Here is a 23,714-nt window from a genome sequence, read left to right as displayed (position 1 = left end):
TGCCTAAAACCCCAGTTAGCACCAAGCCCCATCTCTCCTATACATACATGTATACATTTAATCCATAAATTAGGCATGCCAAGAGACTGGTACCAGCTAGAAGTACTCTAATAAAAGTTACATGCATGTGGACCAAGAAGAGAGAAAAGCCAGACACACAGGTTCAGTCCATATGAAGCTGTCACAAACCCCACACACAGAATGGCTGACCCACATGAAGTAATGAATAGTTGTATTTATTGAGAAGTTCACAGACTCAGGTACTAGAAGAACTGAGGGTTGGCCTAAGTCTACTGCTAACTAATTGTGAGTTTTTAGAAAATCATTTACCTGTTCAGTGCTTTGGTTTCCAGCTTACAGAACTGGCCCGTGTGACAGTCAGGCTTCCGCACTCTACAGCTGATTTCCCAGTGCTCAGCAACTGGAGGGAAGCCCTCCAAGCCATGCTCTGAGCAAACAAAGCCCCTAGTCTGTGGGCCAGGCTCCATATATTCTTATAGCAGGCTAAATGATAAGCACGAGTCAAAACAAGAATAAGAACACAAGGACTGATAGCCCTTTGTGAACCACATTCTTATCCTTGATGCTTAGCAACAGGGCTTAGAGAGCTAAGCACCCTGATGCAATTATAACTCCGTTCACCAAACAAGGCCAATCTGTGGTTTCCAGGAAACAGAAACAGGAAGGAATGTGCAAAGATATAGTAGCAATGTCAAAAGATGAAAATACTGAAAGAACCCAAAGGAGACACAATAAAGACCTGAAAAGTGTGGTGGATACTTTAGAATGATTAGAACCGTGAAGAGTTTCCCAATGCTGACAAACCGCTGTCCATTGTATCATTCATGGGCTCACCGAGATAAAGGCAGACTGCTGATTCTTTTGAAAATCCCAAATCTCATAATTAAAAGTGGTTAACTGTGGAATTACCACTCTGCTTCCTTAAAGACATTTTTACCTCAGTCTAGAATGTAAAGATCTTCTTGTCTTAAAAAAATCTTAATATCAGAATGGAACACTCAGTGTTTTGGATAATTAGATAAAACACAAATTGTTGTTACATCTTAAATTATCAAGAATTCCATCATTACATCAATGAATTAAAGTATCTCTAAATGAGACACTGAACTTATAGGATGTCCTCAATTATGACCCCTCTTCCTTTAGAAGAAAAGGGGAATCAGTGGGAAAAAGGAAAGCTACTCCTATTCACATATTACACATAACATACATTACATACAGCTGGTAAGATCTACCTTCAACTTTGACTTTTATGTTTTCTACCAGACATTTCCACGTAAAGGTCCTATATTCCTGAGGTCCATGTATTCATTACCTTTGTCCTGCCATAGGCTCAGCTGGGCTCACCATGTGCAAATTGCGTGAGCACTCATTAATGTGAGAGCATTTATCGTGCCTCCTGTTCTATTTGGCTTGGTTTTCCTTGGATATTATTTCTTTGGAAATATTTATAAAAGTAAGATTATATGGACAAATATAAATAATGCTATAGTCACTGTTATATTTATTAGTCAATTGTCTCCTGAGGAAAAAACAATTTGGAAAGCTAGCAGTATGTTCAAGTATGACTGTGTCCCAACTCACCCCACTCACACACAATTATGCCATATCGCTGATATTTTTGCTGATCTAACAGGTGTGTGGATGTAAATCTGAGTCACCAGTAAGACTAAGTACCATTTGTTGTAATGACTGTGTCTCTAAATGCTTAAAGATCAGGCAAGAGACAACAAACAGCAATAAATTCTCACGTTCATAAATGCTTCTTACAAACACAACACCTGTGCATCTTTAAAGTTGTGAAGATAGAGAAAAATGCAAAACATAATATAAAATTCACCTTCGTCCCAATATGCTCTTCCCTTTAGCATGCCAGAAAATGTGTATTTCCTTTCTTTGCCTTTCCAGCATCCCTATCCTTACTAAAGCCATCGCAGCTAGCATGTGACACAAAACAGGTCCAGGATGAATTTCCACATGAATTCTCAATACAAATGGAGTCACAACAATCACTGATTCATGCAGTGGCATCTTTCTCCTTGTGTATCTAAACATCTTCTCTTAAGCATGTAGAGATCTACCTCGCACATCTGGCAGTTGCATGGCACTGTGTGGGTTACACGGAATACGTTCTGAAGCTGGAACGAAGAAGGGCAACGGGATCCCAAGCTGATATCTGGGACACACATACTGCGTTCATTTTTCCTCTGGTTATGAAATATGAGGTACCATCAACTCCCTCACCCTTCTGACCCTCCATTGCAATTACCCAAGCTCTCCTCACCCTGTTTCCACTCAATGCCTACTGTCTCTTATTATTTGGAAGGCTGTCAGAGAGACAGCCAGTCTCTGCTGATGGGCTTCCCGTGGGCTGCTGCTCACCAGCGCACTCTTCCGGCCCTCAGAGACCCAATCTTGTCCTTTCTCCTCTCTGGGATCGCTAGTATATGCAGTGACCTTCCTCGCTCTCAGCATTTCCACCTTTCCTTTCATCTGTCCTTGGCCAGGATGATATCACGGGTCCTCTGCATGATTAGTCCCCTCCAGCTTCCATTTCACCGTCTGCGTTCCATCCTCAGTCTGGAAACAAGCTCACCCACATACACAGTCCTATCGTCTGAGCAGAATAACTGCGTCTTCCTGAGACTGATGGATCTGCTTGCAAAAGATCACAGCTGAGCTTGCCAACTAGGCATTCCCTCAGAGGAGGAGGGGATGAAGCGGGTCACTGGACCCTCACCAGAGGATCCACTCTTCCCGGTCAGATTCTGCCCTAATCTTGTGTGACCTTGGGGCCTGGAAAAGAGCTAATGTATCTAGGCTGAGAAGGCTGGGGAAGGACTCCATCGTCCATGCGGGCGCAGCCCTTCTACTGGATCTGCTTTAAGCTCACCTATACTCCTGCCCATAACCCTCCACTCACGATCTAGTAGTAAGCCTAATGAACTCATTGGTCCCCACGATGAACTTTGGTGGAGTCGAACTTTAGGACCAAAGGAAATGGGTCGCATCTCCCCCTGGGAAAAATTCTCACAACATACTAACATCACAAAGTTGAGATTCAAGCCTGAGCAACTTGGATCATAACTATGGTGTCCACAACTGATGCTTGCAAAACAGGACTATAAGTCTGGTAAATTATAAAGCAGGGGGCAGGGGTTAGAAGCCTGGATGGAACAAGAACACCCAAAACAACAGAAATCAAACTTCTGAGGGAGGAAACCACAAGAGTGCCCCAGAGACTGTCTGTCATTTGTATGGCAAGTAATAGAGCTTGCCCAGGGAGGCCGTTTTATGGAGCTGCTTCTTGGGGCCCTGTGTGAATATTCATTCAATACAAATGTGTGGAGTTCAACCTCTCTGTGTTGTGTCTCTTTCCATAACTCCTAACCGCTAAGTTCACTGGCAAAGACAGGCCCACGGCCATCTACAGAACAGATGACTCCCGCTCTCTCAGCTAACCTTGACCACGGCAGCTATCGGCAACCATCCAAGCACAGAACGAGGCAGCTTTTCCAGCCTTTGCTCACAAGCCAGTCCCGGGAGTCAGATGTCTCCGGGAGTAGGTGTCAGGACTCCTGTACCGTGTTTAGCTCTTTCTTTCCTTCCCTAAGACTGGCTGTGGACTTGATCTTCAACTCACCAATCCTGCGGCCATATATTATACCTTTCACCAAATCAGGGATTTTTAAATTATTTTATTATAATAATTTGTGCATGTGATGTATATGTGTGTGTGTGCATGATGTGGTGTATGTGTGCATGTGTGTGCATGTGCATGCATGTGCGTGAGTGAGGGCAGGTGGGTGCCACAGCACATGTGTGGAGGCCAGAAAAAAACTTTCAAGAGTTGGTTCTCTCCTTCCACCATAACTTCCAGGATTTGAACTCAGGTAATGAGTTTAAGCAGCAGTATCTTGAAAGGATACTCCATTATAGGGTCAAGAATAAGAAAATAAGGCAGAATAAGCAGTTCCCAGAAGCATCCTTCAGAGACTGTCCCTCTGTTCTCTCTGCTTCCTGACTTCAGACACGGGTGATCAGCTGCCTCGGGCTCCTGCTGCCTGTCAGTGGCTAAAGTCACTCTCTCCACCACACTTTCCCTGGCGTGATGCACTGTTCCTCCAACTGTTAGCCAAAAGACTCCTTCCTGCCTTAAACCAGTCCAAGCCCAGCCTGGGCTGCATAGTGAGACTCTAGCTCAATATGTATATATGTATGTATATATATATATATATATATATATATGTATGTATGTATGTATGTATAGATACATATATATTCTGTCATCAAGAATAATATAGCTTTAAATTAAAAGCAAGAAAATATGTATTAGACTTAAAATTTCTAACACTGTATTAAAACTAAAAAATGTATTAATTGTAAACCAAGGGTGGGAATATTTAAGCATTAAGGCTAATACATGAGAATATTTTCCACATGTATGTTCCTGTCAGACTGGCTATTATGTGCACTATGATTCCGAGTTCAGATAGTAGTTTACAGGTAATATTGTGTAAGTTACAGAATCACATTATCATCTTAAATCCTATGAATCATATTTTTTGCTTAGATTTGGACTGGCAAGTTCTCATGCCCAATTCAACACATTAAAAACAATCTAACTGAGCAGCTTCTCAGGTCAATGAATGACTGCGATTAGGTTAAGTGAGAAAGCGCACACCTGTTCATTGATCTCTCTCAGCTTCCCATCAATGGCTCTCAGTCGAGACCGCTGGTCCCTTTGCTCTTTGTTGTCCCGGAGTATCTTTTCTCCTGGAGCTGGTTCCGTATTTCCTTCTTCATTCAGGTCAGGTTCCTAATTTAAAAGTAAGATAATTCACTCACAGGCCAGTTAAAGCACAGCCACAAACCCTCCAATGTGACCAAGACTTAAGGGTCAACTGTGTTGCTCAACATCTCTTCCCTTCAACCCATGTTTAGAATTCTTTTCAGATTTCCTATCTGAGGAATTAAAAGTCCAAATACACAAACAAATGGTGGAATAAACTCAGGGTCTGGCATGGTCTGAAAACCAGGAAGGTACAGCAGGAAGAGCCACAGCTGGGTAGGAGCCCGAGTCCTGCTCGCAATTTCTCCGGGCTTCAAGTTTGCCACATACATTTCTTTTTTCATTTTAATTTCTCTAATTCTTTGCAAATACATCTGTACAATGAAATATGATCATATCCACTCCCCATTCACCTCTCCAGTTCCCCAGGGACTTCCCCAATATACCCATCTCCCAACTTCACGTCCTCTCCTCTAAAAAAAAAATAAATAACCCACTGCATCAGTTTCGTGCTGCCCGTATGTGCACTGCTGTGGGCCATTAACTGAATGAAACATGTGCCATCTACCAGTGGCCGCACCTCCAAAAAGAAATGGTTCTACCTGCCCCAGCAGCTATCAATTGCCAATAACCCCTCGGTTAGGAGCAAGGCTTCGTGAGTTCTTCCACCACCTATACTGAAACAGTGGGTGCTTGAGACTGCATGGGTAACCACAGCTGCTATTGCTATGCATTCATCGTAAGCCTGCCCATCCGTGTTATTAGAAGCAGGTGTATAGTAACGGGAGAAACTGGATTTGGCAACATCAGAAGCTCTGCATCTCAGTTCCACCTGGCTCCTGACTAAGATGATGTTACCACCTGTCTATCACAGAATGGTTCACGAATCGGGTAAGGGGCTGGAGATTGAAACACACAGAGAGAGAGAGAGAGAGAGAGAGAGAGAGAGAGAGAGAGAGAGAGAGAGAGAGAGAGAGAGAGAGAGACAGAGAGACAGAGAGAGAGAGTCATCCTTGAAACAAGAATGCCCCCTTTATTATGTTCCAGGGCAGCTTATTGACTAATGGCCAAACCCTAGCTCTCTGGATTTTTCAGCTGCAAGCCCATCAGAAACCACTCCCCTGCCATCAGGAACTTATGAGGGTCTCGTGCTCAGAGCAGCTGCAAACATAGGAAAACAAGTTGTTTACTCCAGCAGGTAAGGGGGGGTCACAGAAAATTCTGGGTCTGAGGGTCCGCAGTCCCCAACAGAGAATAACCTAAGGTACTGTTTAAGCCTACTAAAGGGTCCCAGTGTGATTAATTACTCCTCTGCCGAGAAACAACACAGCAAGGGGTGAGGTATATATGGCCTGGGGATCTCACCCACCATACCCTGGATCTTAGTTTCGAACCTCAGCCATGCTCTTGCTGCTAATTCCCCACTATCCCAGGCATCCACCCTCCACCTCCGTTCAGAGACTAACTCATTTGAATCTAGCTTGAGCATGTATCCACCTTAAAGTATTCTCTGCTGTACCTGGAAAGGAAAACCTGCTCACTGTATCCATCTTGTTGTTCCTATGATCACTTAGCCCTTCCTTGCACATACCACACATCCCTGCCTGGACAGCAGCATGACTGGCCTTGTTGTGTCCCAACACAAACTAGACACCTGAGGCTGCTCAAGTATTGACCAATAAATTCTAATGTCGGTTCTCAGAACTTTGATCACAATTAATGTTTGATCATACTTGTAACAAATGTCAGCAAAATGCACATTAGACAGCGTTCTCCTGCGTAACTAGTAACGTGGGGACTTTGCTCAGCATGTGAAAACGCTTGCCATTCAAGCCCAAGGACCTGAGTTTGGGTCCCCAGAACCCACGAAAAAGCTGGACACCGTGGCACAAGCCTCTGAAATCCAAGCGGGCCATGCTTTCTGTTTCTTGTCCCAACTGAGACATTGCCTGGGAAGGGGTCAGCAGCTTTCTTTCCACAGGAATAAACTGGAAGAAATTTTAACAGTAATTAACTTGATGATTTGAAAAAAAACTGACTCAATAATGGGAATCTAGCTCAGTAATTGAATACTTGACTAGCATGCATGAAGCCCTGCATTCAGTGTGTGTGTGTGTGTGTGTGTGTGTGTGTTCCAATGTTCTTAGTTTTTGTGGTTCTTGAATTTTCTACAGTAAATATACTAATTTCATATGTAGAAAGGTCACTTATTTTAAAATTTTTAAGCAAGCCTGGCATTCTACCAACCCTCTTTCTGTTCTGCTCTGACAGATTATGTTCTGCATATTCAACAGTGCAGGCCTGGCAGTCAGGCTCTGCTAGGACCATCAGGTATGCAACTAAGGTGCTGTACTAGCTTCCCAAGTCTTAACTTCTGCTGCCTCCTCTGCAGTTCTCTGCACTGGGAGGGGGAGGGTGTGTGAGATCTTTCCTTGGCCCCTTGGTCATCCTCTCTGACAGCACAGTTGTCTAGTTCAAGTAGCTGAGCAGGACCATGTAATGAAGGCAGGCCAGGAGGGGACAGTGAACACAGCATAGTTGTCTAGTTCAAGTAGCTGAGCAGGACCATGTAATGAAGGCCAGGAGGGGACAGTGAACGTCACTGGCGCTCTCCAGTGACCTGCTGCACACTGAGCCAGCGCCTGGTGTGGGGAGTTCTTTCCTGACCGCAGACACCAGCGGAACCATCTTCACCATCTTTGAGATTTAATTCAGTGGAGTCTCTAAGCAACAGATTGCTCCTGTGGCTCTGAGTCAGACAGCAAGGTTTTTGCAGAGAACTCAGCAAAAGCTCTCCGTGATGTACTCAGAGTGCCTGATGGCATCAGAAGGAGAGAATTAACCCGAGGTAAATTGATATTTGTTATTCTGACTAACTGATTGCCAAGAGATTCTGAGTTTACCCTTTAAAAAATATCTGTGATGTTGGCTGAACCCACAGAAGCCTTTGAAGCTAAATAAACTCATTTTTCGTAAGTCAAATACAAAGGAAATTGCTCAGAGCTCACTGAGTTATTTGATATTCAAAGAAGCCATGCGGTAAGAGCACAGACCTGCGTGGGAGAAGCCAGCCTGCCCTGCATGTCCAGGCTCACTCTGCGTGTCTACGAGTCACTCCTATTTCTTGTCTCACGTGGGTCAGTTGCCCAAATGTAGTGAGGGAAATCTTTCAAACAGACTATTTTTATCATCTTGGAATGTTGCCATGAAACAAAACAAACTGCCAGCATTGGAGGCATCACGAGAAAAAAAGTATAAAATTCGAAACAATCTGTAAAAATGGGGGCAGGGAGACGAGAGCTATTTCCCAGATCTAAATGAGAATTCCAATAGCCTGGCTCTAGAGGCCAGGAATGCTAAAATAAGTTCTGGTTTATTCTTCAGTGCAAACGCAGATGCCCCTGAGACATGCGGCCATGGTTTCTGCAGGGAGGTAAAGTCAGGGTTTGTAATTAGCATAAACCAAGTGGTAACTGGATTCCTGCTCTGAACCCATGCTTTAAATTTGGAGGAAATGGACTTGGCAATATATAGATTTTCAGGATTACATGGCAAACTGCTCCTAGGTTTTAGCTAGTGTTGAGAAAGAAACAAACAAACCAAACTCATTTGTTTGCTGTCAGCAGTTGTGTGATTTTTGGCAAGAAAAGAGATGAATATAAATACTACGTCTTCACTCAAATAGTTGCAGGGTTCGGGGGGTTGTTTGTTTGTTTGTTTGTTTGTTTGTTTGTTTTTGCATTACCAAACTGAGTGATAGAATTATTGTTCTAAGCACAGGACAAAAGTCAAGTTAAGGAGAATCATTATATTCAATTAAGTTAGGTGGTTCGAGAACAAAGAAATACCTCTTGTTAGTAAGAGACATTTCTGAAAACTCACCTTTGATGGGGATCTGGGGGAGAACCCTCAAACAATGAAGTGGAATCCTAGATTTAGTAAGACTGATCACATGAGAGATGAATAAAGTCTGTGTCTTTACAAGGGCCAAGAAGAACAGCACTGATTATTGAATCCACTGCTGATGATTTAAGGAACTGAATGTTACACTACTCTCCCATAACAGTTTTCTGGAGAAAACTGGAATCTAGTCTATGCACAAATGAGAAAAACAAAATTATACGCCATCATTCAACTTTACAGGGTGCTTTCCAATACAGAGAAAGAACTGATTGTCTTGTTGGCAACTCAAGAGATTGGTAAGCACAGGTATGCACGGTTAATCCACATATTCTAGGAATAAACACGGCTGAGATTGGTCCTCTTTGGCTCCCAAAGATGAGAATTAAAAGCACATAGGAAACCACAGCACAAAATTGTTAATATTATAGCAGCCACAAGAGAACAGGCTTTGTTTTCACAGAGGAAAAGGCAAATGTTGCTTTAAAAACTTTTTTCCATAGTTGGGGCTGGAGAGATGGCTCAGTGGTTAAGAGCACTGGCTACTCTTCCAGAGGTCCTGAGTTCAATTCCCAGCAACTATATAGTGGCTCACAACCGTCTATAGTGGGATCTGATGCCCTCTTCTGGCATAAAACCATACATGCAGATAGACCACTCACATACATAAAATAAATAAATCTTTAAAGAACATTTTTCCATAGTTAAGAGCACCAGGCATGTGATTAATATAAGGACGGTCACAACTGATGTGGGAGAGTCTTCTGTTTGTGATGATTTCATTGGTTAATTAATAAAGAAACTGCTTGGCCTGATAGGTCAGAACATAGGTGGGTGGAGAAGACAGAACAGGATGCTGGGAGTGAGGCAGACGCCTTGGGCAATCGCCATGCCTCGCCTCTCAGGGCAGATGCCCTGCCTCTCCTCTCTGAGACAGTCACATGAAGCCAGCCATCAGGTCAGACATGCTGAATCTTTCCAGGTAAGCCACTACCTGTGGTGCTACACAGATTGCTAAATATGGGTTAAGGCAAGAGGGAGTTAGCCAGTAAGAGGCTAGAGCTAATGGGCCAAGCAGTGTTTAAATGAATACTATTTGTGTGTTGTTATTTTGGGGCATAAGCTAGCCAGGCGGCTGGGAGCTGGGCGGCAGGAACACAGCCTGCCGCTCCACACTACACACAACCAGCAAACTTCTAAGAGCAAGGAGAGGTGATGTTCCCCTTCCCTCTCACAAAGACCAGAGCTTTGGTTGTACCCTCTGTGATTGTCTCTAGAGACCCTCAAAGTGTGTGTCATAGGTTTCCATGCCTACCAGCTTAATATCACACAGTAACCACAAGCAGCTATGCCAGGGAGCCTGTGTGTTTCAACTTGTGCAGAAAACCATGTTCTTGACAACATGATACAGAACGGCAAGTGGACAGGAAAGTGGAGAACCAGAAGAGACACTGGCTGCCAACCAGCTCAGACTGGTTCACTAGCCCACACCAAGGAGTCAGGCGAAGAGTTGCCATATTCTCTAATTTCTCAAAGAAAAACTAGAAACTGGCATTTTCATTTGAATTCACCTAACTTTTAAATATTGACTAAAACATCTGTAAAAAACTTTGTGAGCCTAAGGAAACCCATCTGTGAACTTATCTGGCCCCACAGCCTCCAGCTCCAACCTTGTGGTATGTGGTGGGCAGTCTTCTGTGGCTTTTTTGAGGTGAGTTCTGGGATTCAAACTCGGATCCTCATGCTTTGGAAGCAGACACTTCAGTGACCTCTTATTGTTTTTATTGTTGTTAAATGTATATATGAACACACATATATAATCTTAAATAGAACCTGCTCGATCTGAAAAATGTTACTCAAAACAAGGCTTTTGTACTCCAAGGTAACCCATGTGCCTGACTTATCTTTAAGCCCCTATCATTTCTAGTATACAGTAAGCCCTAGGCTTGTTCAATTGGTTTGAAAGCAGAAATCTAGAGACAGGAAAGATGGTTCTGCAGTTACAAGCGTTGACGGCTCCTGTGAAGCACTCAGTTGGTAGGCATGGAAGCCTATGATGCACACTTTTGAGGCTCACAACTGCCTGCAACTCCAGCTTCAAGGCTCTGACACCCTCTTCCGGTCTCTGCTAGCACCCACATGAATATGCATGCAGACACACACAGGCAAGCAGGCACACTTGCATGCAGACACACGTGCGCACACATAAATAAGAATAAGTCTTTAAGTGGGAATGTGTAATCCACTTAAAAGGCATTCTCCTAAAGGCTCACGAAGACACACCACTGATGAGCCTGATGGTCTGCAGAAGAATGACGAATTCAAATGCTAAGTGTCTGTGCTCAACAGCAGATTGGAGCCCATTCACCAGCAACACAGAGATAAAAACGCTTACGCATTCTTTTCAGTGAACTTATTTAGAAGACCTCACAATTCAAAAATAATTACCATGAATTAATTTGCTAGGTTTGCATTTCTACTCGAAAGTTCAATGTGCAGTGCTGGTTTGGACGAGAAGCTCCGAGAGCAAACTGAAGACATGCTGAGAAGATATGCTGTTTTGTGTGGAAGAAGCATCAGTTACTTCTTTTCAACAACTATGACGCTCCTGGTCTGTTCCTGCGACCAGTGGGAAGCCCAGGTGCAGTTTTCTCTTTTCTTTGTAAAAAAAAAAAAAAAAAAAAAAAAGTGTTGTTTCCCATAAAACTGCACGATCCCAGTCCACATCAGCACAGGTTGTGTGATCCCAGCCCACACCGGCACAGATGTACACTGGTTTCTCCATTTCCTTATGGCTCAGAGATGATTTTACCTGAACCATAATGTGTGCTCTGGAAGACAAATGTGACTTTGATGATGATGATGATAAAATCTAGCAAAGAATTCATAATATATTTGAACTTCTAAATCCTGAACAAATCTCTGACTTCTCCACCTGTTGGGAGAAGAATGACTGACAGCCATGACAAGGAGAGCTTCTGTCTCTAAGAGCACTGCTAAGGCTTTAGGTCCTAGCTATGCTAGAGCCCCATCAACAGCAAACAGGGTGAAAGCTGAAGAGAATGGAGGACCCGCAGGCAATCTCGTCACTCGTCTTAGCTGCCCTCCTATTGAGGAGCAGAACTTGTAACACAAACAAAACATACTCCACTGCCTTGTGCACACTAAATCACTAAGTTCCAGGGCACACTCAATCATGATGAGTGTTCCAATCCTCTCTTTCCAGAAATCAGTGCTGCCAACAGTACCACCACTGCTTCTGCCTCAAGGGGTCAGGCATGGCTCCCTCCTGGCCCTTAGAAACTTAACCTAGGGAAGCTGAGATAGCTCCCAAGGTGCCACTAGTTATTAAACTGTTTCTTCAGGACATCTTAACAGAGTTTCTTTAACTAAGGTAACCTTCAGTTAGCAATTAGTGTCTTCCAGAACGGACTCTAAGTTACTGATACTTAAATTTTTGAAAAAAAAAAAAAAAAAAAAACAAAAAAAAAAAAACCACAACCATAGATAACTGTGTAGAAAATGATTTGCTTAGACTTTTGCAAAGCTGAGAGATGGCAAAAAAAAATCACCCCCCACATACACATGCACACACACACACACACACACGCACGCACGCACGCACGCACGCACGCACTCACGCACACGCACACCACTTTTTCTCCATACCACCACCCAAGCCCAAACCAGCCCTTTGGAACTGGAATGCAGAGGAGCAAGAAGGAAGTTCGCTGTGTCAAGCCCTGTTCTCTGTCCGCTACACGCTCTACACTTAGCAGAAGTTTGGAGCAAGCCATCCACACTTATTTCAAAGCTGTCAGAGGACAGAGATTATCACAGGAAAGCTTCGTTCTTGCTATTAAAGGACCTGGGAGAACGTGACAGGTAAGAGGCACGTGACCGGCTCTGCTCACATCTAGGCCCAAAAGATGAAAGGCTGGAAGGGCTGATGAAGACTGTTAACTTTTCTTCCTTCCTCCTAATCATGACCACAAGTTACCTCACATCACGATGAAATGATAATAGTAAAATAAGTCGCTTCTCAATTGCCCCATTTCTCAATTTAGAAAATTCCAAACTGAAAGTTAAATGGGTAGAAAGTAGACATAACCAGCCAGGCGGTGGTGGCTCACGCCTTTAATCCCAGTACTTGGGAGGCAGAGGCAGGCAGATCTCTGTGAGTTCGAGACCAGCCTGGTCTACAAGAGCTAGTTCCAGGACAGGCTCCAAAGCTACAGAGAAATCCTGCTTGAAAAAGAAGAAAAAGTAGACATAACCGAAAGAAAATACACTGCTGGAAAAACTGAAAATCTTGCAGTTGTACTCATAGAAGAGCAGCTGGGACAAACCTCTCCAGCTGAGATCAGAAAGCGCATGCAGTAATTTTCGCGTGCATTAACCTGAGCAATCCATGTGCTCCTGAGTTAAACACACCTTATCATTCAGCCAGGCATGGAGCTGCAGGCCTTTAGTCCCAGCACTTGGGAGGCAGAAACAGGAAGATCTCTGTAAGTTTGAGGCCAGCCTGTTCTGCAGAGCGAGTTCCAGGACAGCCAGGACTACTATGGAGAGAGACCCTGTCTCAACTCCCCCCTCTCTCCTCAAATAAACAAACAAACAAAAATAACATACCTTATTGCTCTGACTCTCGAGTCTTGGAGAAAGACTGAAGACTGTTGGTGAGAGCACAGAGAATTCCTGAAGTTTCGTGTCAATCTGAGCGAGCTTCTGAGAGTCGGTGGCTGCAAGGGTGTAGCCTTCTCCCGGGACTAGCCAACCACACTGGTCACCCTAAAAGGAAACCACTGTGACCAGGTTATTCCCACGCGACATTTGCTTTAAAACATACTTTTCAGAGCTCTCCATCAGAGCCCAGGTTTACAAGCACACCACCAACCCTGGGTAATAAAAGGTAAGAAAGATATGATTACATTCTCTTCTCAGTCTGTGCGAAGTGTCTTTTGAGGGCCTCTTTGGGCTCCCTCAGCCTCATAAGATGATTCTCTCATATGATCACTCTCCTGCTTAAAAAGTACAAACAAAAAATAAAACTATGACATGATGGGAAGAATACAATATTTTCAAACTTTGTCCCAGTGAAGCAAAATAATTTGACCTTAGCTAGTCTCCATGCCCAAATAAGTTTAGCTCAAAATCTTTGTGCATAGTAGACTATACTTAAGATATAAACCAGCTATAACCTAACAGTATGCTATTGTAGCCAAGTAACTGAGTCTCAGCCAATCACGGCAGTTGCTGAGATGGCTCAGTGGTTAAGAGCTGGCCCTGCTTCTGCAAAAGAACCAAGCGCTGGTCCTAACACCCACATCAGGTAGCTCACAACTGCCTATAATTCCACCTCCAGATCTGACGCCCTGCTTTGGCCTCTGTGGGCACGTACACATGCATAGAATGCATATACACTCATAAATAAAGACAAAACTTAAAAAAATAAGATTCAATTATAGGATCCATTCAAAAATGCCACACTGAATGTTTACGGGGCATGATTATGTATCGGGCACAGGTGAACCCATCTGTACGGGCACAAAGAGCTGCATCCGGGACTTGTCAGACTCAGGGCTGCAAAGGTGGAACAAGGTGTTCAACTGTGGTTTCTGCACCCAGAAAACTGACCTAAGGGTTATTACTATGTCATGTTATTTGCAGAAAAAAAGTAACTATAAAAAGCCTAAAAATCCAAAACTACAAGGAAACTAATACTACCCAACTAGTCACAAATAGGATATTGGTTGATTAACTTCCCAAATAAAATCAATAAAAATACGGAATGATCTAAGTGATAATTACAAAAACTAAAACTATAGAATCAATGACTAAATAATAATTAGTTAAAAACCCTGGCTGAGTGAAATTATTTTTAACAAAGCTATAGTTAAAGGAACATATCACTGAAACCCAACAGAAACATGAATGTCCAGGCACCATGCAATTGCAGCAAGAAATTTCACATATTAAATTTTTAATTTATTTAAATTGTCTGACTCTGGCCGTTCAGTACCACCTAGACACCGTCAGCCAGTGTGGGAAGCTTCAACTTTCTGGCTTGCAGGCACCTTACCTTCCAGAGAGAGTAACCAGAGATGATTTCCCCAAGCTTCTTTATTTAATTATTTATTTATTATGTATATAATATTCTGTCTGTGTGTATGCCTGCAGGCCAGAAGAGGGCACTAGACCCCATTACAGATGGTTGTGAGCCACCATACGGTTGTTGGGATTCCCCAAGCTTCTTTACAGTCAGGGTTCAAACAGGTAACTTAGCAACCACCAGGCAGGCTCATCCACTCTCTAGCATTAGGTTTAAGTGATCTGGGTTCCACTATAAAACCTGCTTTGTTACAAAGGACAGTAGAGGCTTCTGTCTGCAGTCTCCACATTCATGTACATGGATGTGCGTACACAAAGCACTTGTATACACATATTCATTACATACACACAATTTTTTGTTTGGTTGGTTGGTTGGTTTTTTGAGACAGGGTTTCTCTGTAGCTTTGGAGCCTGTCCTGGAACTAGCTCTTGTAGACCAGGCTGGCTTTGAACTCACAGAGATCCACCTGCCTCTGCCTCCCGAGTGCTGGGATTAAAGGCGTGTGCCACCACCGCCCGGCGATATACACAATTTTTAAAAAGAATTCCTAAAATACAAGAAACATGTTCTTCCAAAGGTAAAATCTTTTAACATTCCAAAGGTAAAGACTGTTAACGTTCTGAAATTTAAGTTCAGATGATTTCAGCATATTCAGGAGGAAAGAAAGGAGTGGGGGAAGAGAAAACCAATCCTACCACAAACCTAGGCCGGTCAAGATATAAGATTTTAGGAATGTCTTAGTTGGGGTTTTTATTGCTGTGATGGAACAACATGACCACAAATCAAGTTCAGGTGGACAGGGTTTATGTGGCTCACACTTTCACATCGCTGTTCATCACTGAAGGAGTCAGGACAGGAACTCAAACAGGACAGGAGCCTGGAGGCCGGAGCTGATGCAGAGGCCATGGTGGAGTACTGCTTGCTGGCTTGCTCCCCATGGCTTGCTCAGCCTGCTCTCATATAGAACCCAGGACCACCAGCACAGGGGTGGCACCACCCACGGGCTGGGCCCTCCCCATTGATCACTAATTGAGAAAATGCCTTACAGCTGGATCTCATGGAGGCATTTCCTCAACTGAGGCTCCTTCCTCTATAATGACGCTAGCTTGTGTCAAGTTGACACACAAACCCAACCAGGACCAGGAACTACTTGTGAAGTCGATAGATAATAACAATACCAGGTCAGAAATAGGACTGGATTCCCAAATAATGTGTGGGAAAAAGAGTTAGTGAATAAAACAGATCAAATATGATCATTAAAATCCATAATTTAAAGTCAGGAAATGTTCCAAATATTCTCAGTGGTCATTCCAAATAATAACAAAACATAGCTAAAAATAACAAAAATACTGTTTAAATTGATATTATGTGTTTAAAATATGTGAGGGATAAAACATAAATACTAACTAAGCCAATATGCCAAACTATTAATCACAAAAGCAGTCAAAGCATTGCAAGAACAGTTAGAGAGAGAGAGAGAGAGAGAGAGGGACCGTATACTGACCACCTCCACAGGAAGTGGCTCGCCCAGCTTCACAGTTAATAACTAACAATGAAACCTGGGTGTCTAATTCTGCTACCTAAGTTTTTGTTAATAAACTAAGATATTTACCATAATGAGCAAAACTGAAGTAACCTCAGATTTCAGTGGTGCTTAGAAGTGTGCTTCATCCTCCCCTCGTTCCAGCCTCCATTACTGCACCCAGCACCCACCAGGCCTTCAGAGGTTGTAATCTGTGAGGTTCTGATGTTTGCTTTGGATTTGGAGTGGAAAAAGGGCTATTATGTTTGTTCACACAGAATTTTTTCCAAGAATTTAATTGCTGACATTTAAAACACATGCTTCCCATTTAAAAGTCTGATATTCTAGCTTCTCTCAAAACGTTTGCAGGATCCTGGCAGCCAGAGTAGTCACAGAGCTGAGGCCTAGTGTTATCCAGCACAGCCTCCCTGTGACCACAGCGATCACTGCGTATGGGCTGCTCTAGAACCACCAGTAAACACTGCCCCGTGTGCCTGTACGCCCTGGTCTCCCATTTGGCTGCAGGCAATCTGACACAAACAGACAGCAGCTGAAGGGGATGCAGGCAGGGCCGAGAAGCTCTGGTCCTATCAAATCCTTATTCAGCCTGAGAAAATAAGTCAGACCAGAATGCCAAGTGTTTCGGGGAGCATGAAGAGCATGTTTCTTTGAGGAAATAACTTGGAAAACATTAGGGTTTTTAATGCAGAGCATATCTTCTAAGGGGAAAAGTGTCAATTTGGGCTGAAAGGCCGATGGCGTAATAAAGATTAAGAACGGTAAAGTCACTGACAATCCGAGTTTACATACCTCAGAACTGGACAGGCCTGAGCCTGTGTCGTCTAGGCCTGTGAGGAGCTCGTCCAGCCTTTTCTTCTCGCTGTCGATCATAACCACCGGGCTTCTGGGGCTCTTGGCCAGCTACAGGATGTATTAGTAAGAAGTGTAAGCAACAGTGCAGTGTGGAGTCCAGGGATAAAATGAGAACTCTACAAAACAGACACACTGAGTTTGAAAACTGGAGAGTCGGGCATTTTGATTTGCTAGGTAATTTTATTTTATGACAAATCTTTTATACATGACCATTCTCCAAGCAGGTATTTCCAGGACATGCAGGCCCTCTTATATCTCTCTGTGTGTGTGTGTGTGTGTGTGTGTGTGTGTGTGTGTGTGTGTGTGTGCTTTCGAGCTCATGTGTGCATCTGTCGGCTACAGCGCATATGTGGAGATCAGAAGACCTACCTTAAAGGAACCTTTTTCTCATTGTGTGTGCCCAGGAATGGAACTCAGGCTTGAGGCAAGCACCCTTTATTTACCCACTGAGTCATCTCACTGGTTCCAGGCAGGACTTCTTATTAACCACAAAAGTCTTTTTTCTTTTTTTTTCTTTTTTCTTTTTTTTTTAGACAGGTTTTCTCTGTTTAGTCCTGGCTGTCCTCAAACTCGCTCTGGTAGACCAGGCTGGACTAGAACTCACAAAGATCCTTCTGCCTCTGCCTCCAGAGTTTTGGGATTAAAGGTGTGTGTATGCCAACGCTGCCCGGCCACCAAAAATCATTTATGTATATATAAAAAATTAGTGTAAACTGCTTCTCCAGATATATAGATACAGATGATAGACAGACAGATGTATTGCTAAAGAAGATATGGATATACAGATGTAGAAGTAGAAAAACATTTGCAGAAACACCAAGAAGGACTCTTGGATACTTTCTAGCACCACACATCCACTTAGTAAAAGTGCTTTTAAATTTTTAGAATGTTGGAACCGGGCATACAGATCAGTTGGCAGGAGTAGCCTCCCGAGCATGAAGCCCTTGGTTCAGTCTCTGGCACCTCATAAAGCTGGGCAGCATGGTGCCTATTTATAATCTCAGCACTTGGGACATTGAAGCAGAGGGATCAGAAGTTCAAGGTCATCCTCAACTACCCACCAAGTGTGAGGCCAGCCTGAGCTACATGAGACCTTATCTCAAAAATAAACTAATTAATGTCTAGACTATCGTAGAAGGCATTTAAATAAAGATTCTATTGCTGCTGTTGAAAGGAGAGAAGAGGACCTAAATTGAAGCTATTGTGTGCGTCAGCAAGAACTCAGAAACAGAAAACTCCACTACTCTTGGGAAACAGAACAGTACATCAAGATCCAATGGGCCAGCAGAGACAAGGGCAGAGGAAGCTGGAGGTGGTTCCCTGAAGTCACACAGGCACGGAGCACAGAAGACAGAGTGGCCGAGGCCGGCCTGGCAGTGGCAGACTGACTCAGGAACCAAGCTGCCTGGAATGGCATGCCAGTTGTGAGAAGGGCTTCGGGCCTGAGCTGAGGAAACAGCTCTCTCTGCTGCAATGTGGCTTCCCAGTGACTAGCTGTCCAAATCGTTACTGTCGAACACCCCACGGACGTATCTTGTAGATTAATTAATTGGCATTTTAGGCTAATAAAGGAGTCCCTGCACCCTGAACTGATTGATCTGTGTGTCTTAAAGACAAACCAAATCAGGTAGCCTGACTGTGGTGCACCAAGGATGGACCCCTGAATCAAGGATAGTGACCAAATGCTGGGGAATCAGGGGAGGATGGGAGGGGGTGCTGAGGGGGGTAGGAGGGGGGATCAGTAGGTGGGGCCAGAGGGGGCAGATTACCAGCTGGTCTCCCTAAATCAGCCTTGCTGATCTGCCAGGAACGTTTTTCACTCCAAGTTCTAAATGCAGTAGCTACAATATCGAGTCTCGTAATGAAAATGAGTTGATAAATAAATACTGGCGTGCACACTTTTTTGATGTACAAATTAAAATCTGGAGAGAAGTACTGCTGAACGCCCTTTTCCGTTTCAGAAACTAGACTATCCTGAGTGATCAAGTAAAGCCCAGTTGCAGCCAGCAGTTTTGAAAGAGACAGAACAGGATAGAAGGAGACAGGGCAGGGCAGGGCAAGATGGGAGATGTGACATAATTAGACTAGAAAGCCTGTATGGGCATGTGCACTCACGTATGCACACATGCGCACACGCCATCCGCCCTCTCACACACAGAGACAATGAATAAATTCCACACTGTGGCCCTCTCTGCCCCGGCTTACTCCCACATTGTCTCTTGAATCATGAGATACCTACCTCAATGTTACGCTTAATGAAATCCTGGCTGAGTTTACTCCTCAGCTCAATCTTTTCTGCACTTGGAAAGAGTTTCTTTTCTGTTTTGATCAATGGCACGTCACAGGTAAAATCTAGTATTGGAAGAGTTAATTACAATTGTGAATCACACGAAAAATTCATTTAACTTTACGTTAAAATATATTTTAAAAACATAAATAAAAGAAATAATTTTTAAATTCTTGACCCAGAAACAGATTATGGACTTTTTCTTTGTTTTAGATTTATTTTCTCCCCATCCTCCTTAAGCCAGATTTCTATCAGAGGCAGTCTACTTTTTAAAATAATTTTTCAATTAAAATACAATTATATCATTTCCCTCCTTCTCTTTCCTATCTCCAACCCCTACCACCCCCACTACCAGGTATCTAACTTGCTCTCTGTATCTCCCAAATCATGGCCTCTTTTCCTTTAATTATTGAAACATATATATTATACAGATACACAAACATTTAAATGCAATCTGCTCAGTCAGTCCACATAAAGTTACTTGTATGGTATGATTTGAGGACTGACCACTTGGTGTTAGATAACCAATTGGGAGGCTCTTTCCTGCAGAGAACAATCTCGCCCTCTCTCACAACCAATCAAAATGCAGAGAACAAACGATGGTGGAGCATCCATCCCCGAATGATACATCTACAAGACAACTCCTGCACCTAAGGCTCAGAGCACATTAGGGAAGAGGAAATCCTTTCTGTGTTTGAAAAAGTTTTCTTTCTGTTTTGATCAATGCATCATTTCTTTCCCTCCTCACATCACAGGTAAAATCTAGTATTGAAAAATTAAAAGTGATCATGTAATCACAATTGTGAAAAAAAGACTGTAAGAGCCAAAGGAACAGGAAGTCTGCTACCTACTTTTTAAAAACTATCATGCAAAATTTCAAATATCCAGTAATAGGATGCAATAAGGAAGTTTCAATCAGTAATTTTACCATGGATCAACTCACAAAGGATTATTTGCCACATATATTCATAGTGCTGTGAGTGAGCCTAGAACCTTTCAAGTCCTAGGGGAGCTCTCTGCCATTGAGCTACAGCCTAAGCCCTTGTGCTGACCCTAAACTCTAACTCCTTCTTCTTATTCATCCATTTACTCTAAATTGTACCAAGTCCCCTTCATCCATGGCTATTTCCATATACAGCCAACATCCTCTTGTGGGAATCTATATAATCAAATGAATTAAACATACCCATCTTCATATTCTGCATGCAGTTTTCATAATTTTCTGGAGAAATCTGAGTATGAAACACTGAGAAAAAGTTGTCTTCAAACTCACAGTGCGAGGGCTTTACTGATACAAAAAGAGAAAAAGAGAACGTTCAACCTCCACAAAGTATGATGATCTACACAGTGGACACGAGAGAAAGGATTCCACCTCTCTACTATTCCTCAGTCCACTCCACACACGACAACTGTTCCTGGAAAAGTCAGGGTGGCTCCCAAGTTGACATGGCAGTCATCATCACGAGCCTGGAAACGAACTGCAGAGGATTGACAGAAAGCACTTCCCAGACACAGGAGAACATGCTAGAGCACCCCATTCTCTACTGATGACCTAGGCAGATCCCAGCGCTTGTGACACAGGCAATATGCACAGTCGGTAACAGAAGTATGTTTTTCTCTTTATTTTAGGCCTCCAAATTGAAGGTTTTAAAGGTATAGTCAGCCATTAGCAGAATGCCTCTGAACTAGGCAGGATGGCAAAAAAAAAAAAAAAAAAAATACCTGCAATTTCAGCAATAGGGAGAAGACTCAAGAGGCCCAGGAATTGAGATAGAGCAAATTCAAGGCCAGTCTGGGCCACATAAGACTCTATCTTAAAAAAAAAAAAAAAGACAAAGCCTGCAAGATGAGACCTGAGCTCCATCCCAAGTAAAGGTGGAGGGAGAAAACCAACTCCACAGAGTCCTCTGATCTCCACACATGTGTGATGCAGGCACTCCCAGCTACCTGCACACACACACACACACACACACACACACAGTTTTTAATTTAAAAGAGTATATTTGGGAGACTCATGGAAGTTAGTGTTCTTCTCTTGAGCTGAGCTCCATGAAGAAGAAAGGACACTGCAATGGTAAACTCTTTTTGTTTAACAGTGATTTTTATGTTTTCATATTAACTAATTTGATCATTATGTATCTTTGTCCTGGCCAGTTTTACATCAACTTGACATAAGCTAGAGAGCCATTGGAGAAGAGGGAATCTCAGTTGAGAAAATGTCTCCCTAAGGTTTGCTTACAGACAAGTATGTGGAAGGCCCAGCTCATTGGGAGTGGTAACATCCTTTGCATGTGGTCCTGGTTCTATAAGAAAGCAGTCTGAGAAAGCCATGGGGAGCAAGGCAGTAAGCAGCACCCCTCCATGGCTTCTGCATCAGTTCCTGCCTCCAGCACCCATTCTGCTTGAGTTTCTGCCCTGACTTCACCTGGTAACGGACTGAACCTGGATGTGTGATTGAAATAAATTCTTTCCTCCCCAAGTTATTTTTGGTCATGGTGTTCTCCCATAGCAATCTTTTGTTTTTGTTTTTGTTTTTGTTTTGTTTTAGTTTTTCCAAGACAGGGTTTCTCTGTATAACAAGATGACCTCAAATTTACAGCAATTTACCTCCCTCTGCTTCCCTCCCTAGTCCTGGGATTAAAGGCGTGCACCACCAGTCCTAAGACAATCTTAAAAATCAGTTTTCTCTGTGACTTAACAAGACATGCTGATCTGCCAGTTTGTGCCACAAAAATATTTTGTTTAAAAAAAAACATGGCAAACCAGGTATGGTGATGTCCATCTTTAACCCACCACTTAGGAGACAGAGATGGACGGATCTCTGTGAGTTAGAGACCAGTTTACACAGTAAGTTCCAGGCCAACCAGGCTACACAGTGATTCTCAAAACAAGGTTTACACACTAGCTACAAAGTTAAAACTGATAAATTGCTCTTCAATAAAATTAAACATTTTGGGATCAGAAAGATAGCTCAGGTGGTGGAGTGCCCACTGCACAAACACAAACATTGCAGTCTCTGAAATCCATGATGAAAACATTGTGTGTCGTGGTATAATCCCAGCACTGGGGAGACAGAAACAGACAGATCCTTGAGACTCACTGGCCAGTCAGCCTTGATGAATCACTGAGCCTCAGGTTCCAGTCAGAATCTCTATCAATAATAATAATAATAATAATAATAATAACTCCTCAGGAACAAAGGATGGTTAGCTTTAACTGTCAATTTCATGACCTAAAATCACCTGGAAAGAATCTCAGTAAGGGATTTTCTGCATGGGATTGGCCTATGAACATGTCTGTGTGTGGGGGGCTGGGGGGGGTGCTGACTTATGTTAACTGACGTAAGAAGACCTAGTCCACTACGGGCGGCACCATTCCCTAGGCAGGGGGTCCTGAACTGTATTGGAGTGGATGACTCGAGCTGGGCACAAGTAAGCAAGAGGGTTCATGTATACATTTCTCCTCCACTGGTATGGTGTGTCCACCTGTCCCCTTCCCTGGTGTGATGTGACCACCTGTCCCCTTCCCTGGTGTGATGTGACCACCTGTCCCCCTTCCCTGGTGTGATGTGACCACCTGTCCCCTTCCCTGGTGTGATGTGACCACCTGTCCCCCTTCCCTGGTGTGATGTGACCACCTGTCCCCTTCCCTGGTGTGATGTGACCACCTGTCCCCTTCCCTGGTGTGATGTGACCACCTGTCCCTTTCCCTGGTGTGGTGTGACCACCTGTCCCCTTCCCTGGTGTGGTGTGACCACCAGTCCCCTTCCCTGGTGTGGTGTGACCACCTGTCCCCTCCCTGGTGTGATGTGGCTACCTTCCTCAAGCTTCTGCTGCTGTAACTTCTCACAGTGGTGACTGCAGCGGGGACTGGGGACTGATTCTTTCTCCCCTAAACTTTGTTTTGTCAGGATATTTTATCACAGCAACAAAAATGCAGCTAGAAGAGATATTGATCTCTAGAATGAAATATTATTCACAACCAACAAAAGACTATCTACCATGTCAGCAAAAGGCATGAAAGAATGAAGTCTGGAAAGGTTTTCACTGAAAATTCCAATTATACAACATTCTTGAAAGGGCAAAACTATAAATAAAGTAAAACCTAGTGGCAGCTAGAAAGTTGGGGAAGGAAGGTAAGTTGAATGAGGGTTCACACATGGGTTCTTTTAGGGCAGTTAAACTATTCTATATCACACAGTAATTGT

At 43.4% G+C, this 23,714-nt stretch overlaps 1 protein-coding gene across 1 annotated transcript in view; it reads right to left on the bottom strand.

The window, feature by feature from the left end:
* Fsip1 (fibrous sheath interacting protein 1) overlaps positions 1-23,714 on the bottom strand; it is a 126,025-nt gene that overhangs the window by 90,015 nt on the left and 12,296 nt on the right. Inside the window, exons 5-9 of the mRNA XM_038331645.2 lie at positions 20,694-20,795; positions 19,460-19,572; positions 17,158-17,268; positions 13,346-13,504; positions 4,706-4,840 (exon numbers count right to left, since the gene is read on the bottom strand). Coding sequence (XP_038187573.2) covers positions 4,706-4,840; positions 13,346-13,504; positions 17,158-17,268; positions 19,460-19,572; positions 20,694-20,795 — 620 coding nt within the window. The remainder of the gene's footprint in view (positions 1-4,705; positions 4,841-13,345; positions 13,505-17,157; positions 17,269-19,459; positions 19,573-20,693; positions 20,796-23,714) is intronic.

This window comes from Arvicola amphibius, chromosome 5 (genome assembly GCF_903992535.2).
Source record: "Arvicola amphibius chromosome 5, mArvAmp1.2, whole genome shotgun sequence".
Lineage (NCBI taxonomy): Eukaryota > Metazoa > Chordata > Mammalia > Rodentia > Cricetidae > Arvicola > Arvicola amphibius.
This window is presented reverse-complemented; position numbering and strand designations above follow the sequence as displayed.